At 45.0% G+C, this 9,070-nt stretch overlaps 1 protein-coding gene across 1 annotated transcript in view; it reads left to right on the forward strand.

Moving 5' to 3' along the window:
• Nucleotides 1-9,070, forward strand: part of LOC110317313 (putative DMBT1-like protein) — a 126,461-nt gene that overhangs the window by 77,026 nt on the left and 40,365 nt on the right. The window contains exons 28-34 of the mRNA XM_029539375.1: nt 63-95; nt 2,224-2,377; nt 4,155-4,372; nt 5,081-5,392; nt 6,544-6,594; nt 7,588-7,626; nt 8,467-8,778. Of these exons, the coding sequence (XP_029395235.1) occupies nt 63-95; nt 2,224-2,377; nt 4,155-4,372; nt 5,081-5,392; nt 6,544-6,594; nt 7,588-7,626; nt 8,467-8,778 (1,119 nt within the window). The remainder of the gene's footprint in view (nt 1-62; nt 96-2,223; nt 2,378-4,154; nt 4,373-5,080; nt 5,393-6,543; nt 6,595-7,587; nt 7,627-8,466; nt 8,779-9,070) is intronic.

Below are 9,070 nucleotides of genomic sequence, written 5' to 3' on the forward strand. Positions count from 1 at the left end.
TCTCTCTCTCTCTCTCTCTCTCTCTCTCTCTCTCTCTCTCTCTCTCATCTCTCTTTGAATAGGTATCGATGATGTGCCAAGTGAAGAACCAGCAGGTACTGTCTGTCAATTCATGCAAATCAGTTGCCAGGGCGCTCTTGGGTGAGAATTGCAGCTACCATTCAAGTTCTGAGGCTGGAGAGAAAGGCTCGATTACACTCCGTTTCTAATTAGCAAAAGCAATAGCACCCATCACAGTTGGCGATGTGGCGGCATGGCTACAGAGGGTGAGAGGAGAGGAGGAAGAGGGAGGCTCAGATTTACCAGAGATGAAATGTCTTGGCTGCTGGTTCATTTGAGAGAGGACCAGCTGCTGGCATTGATGATCTTATCACAAGAGTCTAGCTAGAGCAAGGAACCAGAACCTCCAGGGTTGTATGGAGTGGCCCGACCACGTTGTTTAAGTACAAACACACCATCTCTGTTCCCTGGGCACAGGGGAATGACGGCTTTGGAAGGTCAGTAGTCTTCAGTAGTTCAAGAAAAGGTTAAATATGGATGCACGTTCTTGATCATGGCTTTTTTGGTCTGTGCATTTTCACAGACTCCACTGGTGACAGGTGCTGTAGCTTGTATGCGCTTCTTTTGCCACCTTAACTCATCCTTTGTTCTTTTAATATGAATGAAGCTGCTGCTGTGGGGGTCTATAGATAAGGCCACACCAAAGCCAAGAGCTCTGCCCTAACTGAACACTTTAGTTAATCTCGATTTTGATTTCAGATTCGATTTAAATATAATTATTGAAAGATAAGCATTAACGTTTTAAAGGGTTTTAAAATTTTGAGCAGATAGCCATTTCTAGTTGAGCAGCTGCAAGCTAGAGCTAGCTGGGGCTTCACTGACAGGACAGGCTTTGGTGGGGCAAAATTAGAGGCAAGGCAAAAGTCTGGGGAGAGAGTGAGTGCCAGTGTCTTCCCTGGGCAGTCCCTAGTTAAAGGTGCATTGGCAGCTTGTAATGGCTATGGCATCTTATACTGAGCTGGCTTTGGCTTGCTTACATAGGAACTAGATGTGCTACCTCAGTTTCATTGCTTCCCAGTGATTTCTTTTAATAAAGTCATTTCACGATCCCCTTTAATAGAGTTCATGTTGTGGTGATCCCCCACCAACCATAAAATCATTTTCATTTCCACTTCATATAACTGTAATTTTGCTGTGGTTATGAGTCGTAACATAAATATCTGATATACAGGTTATCCGATATGTGACCCATGTGAGGGTCACGACCCCCAGGTTGAGAGCCACTGCTCTAATGAGCTGTTCTACAGCACAGCCTACTGAGAAAGGCTACCTTGGTTTGTATTATCCTTGTATCTTTTGCCTCGTTGGGTTTATGCACATAAACCTTCCCTGTGCTCCTGGGTTCATAAAGCCTGTTCACTCCCAGATGTTATCATTTTCCCTTCACAACACGAATGATCATCTATCAAGAGGCTGACACTGATGCAGGGGGTGTAGCTCAGTTGGAAGAGTACTTGCCTAGCACACAGCAAGTCCTAGGTTTCATCCCTAACATCGCACAAAAGTAGTCATGATGGTACATGCCTGTAATTCCAGCATCCAGGAGGTGAAGGCTGAATGACCTCTGGGGTTCAAGGTCACCCCCAACTAAATAGCCTGAGCTATGTTAGTCCTGTCTCAAAAAAAGGGTGTTTTGTTTGTTGGGCTTGGTTTGTTGTTGTTGTTGTTGTTGTTGTTTTTGGTTTTAGCTTGATGCATGGCTCATCAGTTAAGCGTGCTTGCTGTTCTTGCAAGGGACTTGAATTCAGGTCTCAAAATCTGTATCAGGCAGCTCATAGCTGCCTATGAATTCCAGTTCCAGGGGATCCAATGCCCTCTTCTATTACACACACACACACACACACACACACACACACACACCACTAAAAATGCATCATAACAACAACAACAACAGGAAGCAAGCTTTCCCTACTTCTTTTTGATGCCACAGTTGTTTTTCCTCAGATTCTACAGCTCATGCGAGCCTCACATTGGAGCTCCTGTCTCACTCAGTCTTCCCGGTGCTGGGATTATAGGTGTGAACTCTGTCCACTCAGCTTTTGCTTGCTTTCCTCTCCTGCTTTCATTGCATCTCCTCTCAACACTGATAAAACACAGAGGAAAACAAGGCAAAGGCATCAGAGGCCAGTGTCTCCTCATGGCATTTCCTCACTTTTTTGACAGATGAAATTTTCCATTGCGGTGGTTTGCTCACGAATAGTTCAGGCTCCTTCTCCAGCCCTTGGTATCCTAAAAAATACCCCACAAATGTGATCTGTGCCTGGGACATACAAGTGGATACCAGTGCTCACATCAGACTCACCTTCGAAGTGGTCAAGTAAGTAAATATTTTCTGTGTGTACAATTATCATTACTTAGGTGTGTATACGTCAGGTTTACTCCCTTTTTGTCGGACACATGAACTCCTAATAGCCTAAACTTCATGCACAAGACCTGCACAATGTCAAGCCATCCAAAATCCTAGCATGGATGAGGGAAGGGCTCATGAAGCCCCACTCCTGACAGAGGAACTATTGGCAGTTGATAGCTACTGAGTCAGAGCCACTTCTCTTCAGGGGTACAGGCACTGAGAGGCTACTATGTTAGATAGTCCCATAATCATGCACATAGAAAGCACAAAATGGGTTTAGTGGATGGCAAATTAAACAAACAAACAAACAAACAAACAAACAAAGACAGGCATAGTGGCATACGCCTTTAATCCCAGCATGCCAGAGGCAAAGACAGGCAAGTATCTATTTGCTCAAGGCTGTCCAGGGTATACTGTGAGACCTGTCTCAAAATAAACAAATAGGTAAAAAAAGAATAAAAATTTAAAAGAAAGAGCATATGAATTTGGGGGGAAAGTAGAGAAGGAGTAGTGGAGGAATCAGAAGAGAAGGAATTAGGGAGGTCTGGATGCTTACAGTACATGCATGCATAAACATTACGTAAAATACTAAAGAGTGCCGGGCAGTGGTAGTGCACACCTTTAGTCCCAGCACTTGGGAGGCAGAGGCAGACAGATTTCTGAGTTTGAGGCCAGCCTGGTCTACAGAGTGAGTTCCAGGACAGCCAGGGCTACACAGAGAAACCCGGTCTCAAAAAAACAAAAACAAAACAAAACAAAAAACAAACAAAACAAAACAAAAACAAACAACCACCACCACCACCACCACAACAACAACAGCTGCATTTCTCCAAAAAGCTTAAGTTTGCAAATCCCAGGAGGTTACCTCCTGTGAATACAGACAGAGGCTTGCAGCTTTCACATGGCAACAGTAGATTGGGTTAATCTATGAGTGCATCAGCAGGAGATTCACTAAACAGATTTTGGTACAGCCACATGTTACTGTTGCAGGCTAAGTGACTAATGCTACAGAACGAGTTGCCACAAACAGTGGATAACTGTCAAATCTGCCATCACTCCTGTGCCAACTGTCTGTGGGAGGAAACGGATCTGCTTCTGGGAAGGGGGAAAAGTGGGGGGGACCGGTGGGCAACACAGATTTTTACTTTTCTCTGAAAGCCGTCAGTATCATGTAAATTATGTTCTGTGAGGTTATAACTCAGACTGAAAAGATATTATTGAATTAAAAATTTGACAGATTTTTAAAAATGAACTTAATGGTGTTTTGTAGGTTTTTTTTTTCTTTCTAAAACTGCTTTGGGCATTTTTGTCTCACTAGCATTTTGCTTGTATATTTTGAGTTCCATTTTTGTGTGTTTGTGAGTTTGTATGTGTGTGTAAGAGAGAGAGAGAGGTAGGTGTGTGAGTTTCTTGTTTGTCTATTTCTCTCCTTTAAAGAGAGAAAGGGGAGGGCTTGGGGTTGGGTGAGCTAGCATGGAGGTGGAGAGGAGCTGAGAGGAGTGAATTGTGTGGCCAGAACACAATGAAAATAATGTTTTAACACACACACACACACACACACACACACATTAGAAATAGAAAATCCCTTTGCCTGAGCCAGTGGGGTGGGCCTTTCTTCTAACCTGTGGGAGGAGTTACTGGTCTGCAGTAGCTTCGCTTGACCCTTGGAGTCTCCTGGGAAGTTGCTTCTAGACAGAAAGGCCAAGGAAAGAATTGAGTTTGAATGAGGCCGTTTCATTCACAGGTTGGAAAATTTCTATGGCTGCCCTTACGACTTCATTGAGATTTTTGATGGCCCACAAAGTGAGCCATTTTCACTCGGGAGATTCTGCTCTGAAACAACCCCAATATTTACCTCCTCCTCAAGCCACATGAGCGTGATGTTCCACAGCGATGCCATCGTCACCAACATTGGATTCTTTGCATCTTATGAATCTCTGTTGCAAGATGAGAAAGACGCAGGTAGGCCCTTGCATCATTTCAGCCTCTGGCCCTGCTTGGTGACACTGCACTCAGACGGCCATTCTGTCACCTGGGAGTTAGAGATTTGTAAATAAAGAAAATATCTAATAAAAAAAGAAAGGAAAGAAAGAAAGAAAGAAAGAAAGAAAGAAAGAAAGAAAGAAAGAAAGAAAGAAAGAAAGAAAGAAAGAAAGAAAGAAAGAAAGAGGTTCCCAAGCTCCCTGTCAGTTATAGCTCCTGAGATGTAAGTTGAAGAGCCTGGCTGAGCAGATTGCTCTGAGCAAATTGCATCTTCTGAGGTTAAAGGTCCATGAACTCTTAAGAGGAAGGGAACTGAGCCAGTGCCGTGGTAAAACCTGTCTTATTCACAACCGTGCTAATAACAAGTTCACAGATGGTAGCTCAACCATGTTTGCATGCCCAGTATTGTCACCTTACAAAAGGCTGTTGGGATCCTTTCTTGAGTTTTGTGAAATATAAATTTATTGGGGAGAGGAGTTAAAAGCCTCTCCCTGGATCACCTAACACATTTCCATCAAGCGCACACTACTCAGCAGCCAGCTCTAACCTGTAAGAGACCCTCTCCATTGTGAGGATGGAGCCCTCAAAGCCAGCACCAAGGCAGACAACATGTCCTCCTTATCTTCAAGCGCGCTTTGGCAAAAGGGGAGCCTCGGGGTGGTTGACGCGGTTTGTCTGCTTTTTCAGATGTGGTGCTCAGACTAGCCAATGGCAGCCACCCATGTGAGGGCCGCGTGGAGCTCCACTACAATGGCAGCTGGGGCACAGTGTGTGATGACGGCTGGGACCTGAGGGATGCCCAGGTGGTGTGCCGGCAACTGGGCTGTGGTGGGGCTGTGGTAGCCATCGGCCGAGCCCATTTTGAGCGAGGCCTGGGCCCCGTTGTCCTGGATGATGTGGAGTGCATGGGAACGGAAGCCAGACTGTGGCAATGTCTGCACAGTGGCTGGCTTGCCCACAACTGTGGCCACCACGAAGATGCTGGTGTTGTCTGTTCAGGTGGGCTAGGTTCTGAGCCAGGTGGGTTAATGACTTTCCACTTCTGGGATCCTCCTGCCCCACCACACAGAAAACAGGAAGAGAATCTAGGACAGTCCCCAGGCCACTGTTCCCACCACGCCTAACTGCTACTCAAGGTGTGATTTTCATAACCATTTCCTTTTGTCTGACTCTTTATTTATGTGTGTTCCTTTTACAAGGAAGCTTCAGACTTGATCACCTTAAAGAACCAGGGCCGAATGCTGCAAACAGACCATACTTGAGCACAAACAATGTCTTAGTTACTTTTCAATTGCTATGATGAAACACCATCACCAAGATAACTTATAGAAGAAAACATTTTATTTGGGGCTCATGGTTCCAGAGCAGTTAGAGTCGTGGTGGGAAGCGTGACAGCAGGCAGGTAGGCGTGGTACTGATGCAATAGCGGAGAGCTCACACCTTCATCCACACAGAGAAGCAGGTCAAGCTAATTGGAAATTTCTTAGGCTTTTGAAACCTCAATGCTTGCCTCCAGATACCTACCTCTTTCAATAAAGCCACGCCTAATCCTTCCCAAATAGTTCTACTAGCAGGGGACTAAGCATTCAAATACATAAGCCTATGGGGGCCATTTTCACTCAAATCACCACACACAAGGACAATAAAATCATGTAAGAAATATTATTTAGATTTTAATATAGGGCCTGGATAGGGCTCGGTGTTTAAGGGTACTGGCTCTTCTTCCAGAAGGACCAGGTTCAGTTCCCAGCAACCACAGGACAGCTACAAAGCAAGTTCACAGCAAGTTTGAGGTTAGCCTGGTCTACATGGGATCTTATCTCTAATTGATCAACTTACTAATTAATTAAAAATAAAAATTACAATACCAAACCAGCTAGCAAGACAGATGCTTCACATAGGTTACTGTCACTGTGGTCAGTTTGTCTTTAAAAAGAAAGGAAATTGTATTCTAGTATCTATTATCAGAACAGAATGGATCTAGGAATCCAGAGACTCAGGTGGTGACTTGGGGTCATTCTTTGATGCCCAGATGGAATACATATGACTTTGGTTTTATTCCCCACGTAACTCAAACAGGCTTACCTGTGGGGTTTAGTAGACTGAAGAGAGGTGGCAGTGACTTTCTTCCTTTCTTCTGTCTTTCATAGCCTCTCTGTCCCAGCCAGCACCATCATTTCCCGTGAGTGATATGATCTCAGGTAATGTCAGTTGTTCTAGATTGGTTGGCTGTAACTTGCATTGGCAAAGTCTCACTGGGAAGTAGGGTAGAGGTTTAAGGGCCAGACACCCTGTTTTCATCATTGCTACATTGAGCGAGTCCCTGAACTATCTCCATTTCCTCTTCTGGGTGAGTGAGGTGGGTGGTGGCATTTGCATCCTCAGGATATGCTGGGATTGAGTGACTTTTCTTGTGCAAGAGAGAGAGGTTGGCACAGTGCTTAGCATATGACAAAACATGCTATGTAGATGTCAGCCATTATCTTTTGATCAGAGCACTGTAAGAAATTCCCCTGTAGTCTGCTTTCTCCCTGGAGGAAGGATGAAGAAGCATTAACTTCTCCATGTGCTCCTGCCTACTTGCCACATTTCAAATTCAGTCTTCAGGGCAGGTCTTAAAGAGCAAAATCTAACATGCAGAGAATTGAAAGAATGACCCTAAGCCTTCAGAAGAAACACCAGCTTGGGTTGTTCTGGAAGCAGACGTCCACAAAGGATGTTTTACTGGCTTTAAACTATATCTATTTTTTTTTAAACCATAGACTCCTCTTTACTGTATTTAAAAAGTAGTTTGTAGGCACTGAGTACACAGACTGAGGGATAGAAGACTTCTTCTTCTTCTTTTTTTTTTTAAAGATTCATTTATTATATGTAAGTACACTGTAGCTGTCTTCAGACACCCCAGTAGAGGGGGTCAGATCTCATTACAGATGGTTGTGAGCCATCATGTGGTTTCTGGGATTTGAACTCAGGACCTTCAGAAGTGCAGTCAGTGCTCTTCACCTCTGAGCCATCTCTCCATCCTGGAAGATTTATTCTTTACAGAGAAAAGTACCATGAAGGAATGGGATTAGAAGCTGTCATTAGATAGTCCCAAAGGTGGAGAGACCACTGGAAGTTGATGAAGATTTGAAGAAGCCTGACACCTAACAAAGACATATAATTTTCTTCTTTTGTTTTCTATCCGTCTTTAGCGTCCCTAGTAAGGCAGCCAGAGGTGCACACATCAGCAGGTAACCTTTCCTTCTCCCCTCAGTTGCCTTTTCCTTTGTGTATTTGAGTCTAGATTCCAGCAGTGCTGGATGGGAAGCCTCCCTGCTGAGTCCCCTGTGTGTATTCCCACCCTCCTCCCCAGGTCAGGCTGATCCTGCTGATGAAGGATTGGGGATTGCCTGGACCATGTAGGAAATCTGGGACTAGAAAATACTGTAAGAAGCAAGAATGATTTGTGGAGGAGTAGTGTAAAAGCTGGCTCCTGTTAAGGCTCAGGGTGAAACGCTGTCCTTACCCACCCAGGAAGTGATCTTGGCTGTCTTCTGACCTTTGATTCTCTTCAGACACAGGAACTTTTGACTATGGGCATCAGCATGCAATGACTGCCTTTCTCAGTCCTCAGAACACCGTGATACATGGGTCACACCTGATCCTGGTGTCTACTACAATTATCCCTTTATCCCCTGATCAGAACACACACGCGCGCGTGCATGCGCGCGCGTGTGCGCACACACACACACACACACACACACACACACACACAAATATAAAAATAAAAATATGACATATTTTGTGAGTACCAGAAACCAAGACTTGCAACTTGCAGTAAGGGTCCAAGGGCAAGTTCCTGGTCCAGCTGGCCAAGGAAGGGACAATTTTTTTTTTTTTTAACTAAACATAATCTTGAAAACCCATCGAGTGGTACCAAGGACAAGAATTTAAATGATTTGAGATGAAGTGAAGGGGAAGTGGGTTTGCCATCCTTTACTATCAATTCATGACTCCCAGGAAATAGCTGTTTTTTTCTGGAAGTCTTTGAGGATGGACCCTCAAGAACATTGTTCCTGAATTACTCACAGGTCTGGACCTGCGACTGATGAATGGGACAAGCAGGTGTGAAGGCCGAGTTGAGGTGTATTATGCCAACACCTGGGGGACTGTGTGTGATGACAACTGGTCCATAGAAGATGCCCATGTGGTCTGCAGACAGCTTGGCTGTGGCCCAGCTTTATCTGCCCTTCCAGGCAGCAGTTTTGGCCCTGGGTCAGGCAGTATCGCCCTTGATGATGTCAACTGCACAGGAAAAGAATCCTCCCTGGCACAGTGCCTTCACAGAGATTGGCTCACCCACAACTGTGGACACCAGGAAGATGCTGGTGTCATCTGTTCAGGTAAGAGAAGGTCCATCCTAGACCAGTCACAGAACTGCTCAAGCCAAGACTGAATGCTGGCACACCTCGAGTCTGCCCCATGAGCCTGCCCCACAAACCTGCCCCACGGTCAGGACAGTGAGTTTCTTGTCCAACACTGAAAACTATGCTTGCAATAGTTAGGGTGTCTGTTTTCAAACTGAAAGTCTGAAGAGATTAATCATCAAAAAGAAAGGAAGGAAGGAAGAGAGAGACAGAGAGAGAGAGGGAGAGAGGGGGAGGGAGGGAGGGAAGAAGGAAGGAAGGAAGGAAG

The sequence above is a fragment of the Mus pahari genome, chromosome 1 (assembly GCF_900095145.1).
Source record: "Mus pahari chromosome 1, PAHARI_EIJ_v1.1, whole genome shotgun sequence".
Taxonomy (NCBI): domain Eukaryota; kingdom Metazoa; phylum Chordata; class Mammalia; order Rodentia; family Muridae; genus Mus; species Mus pahari.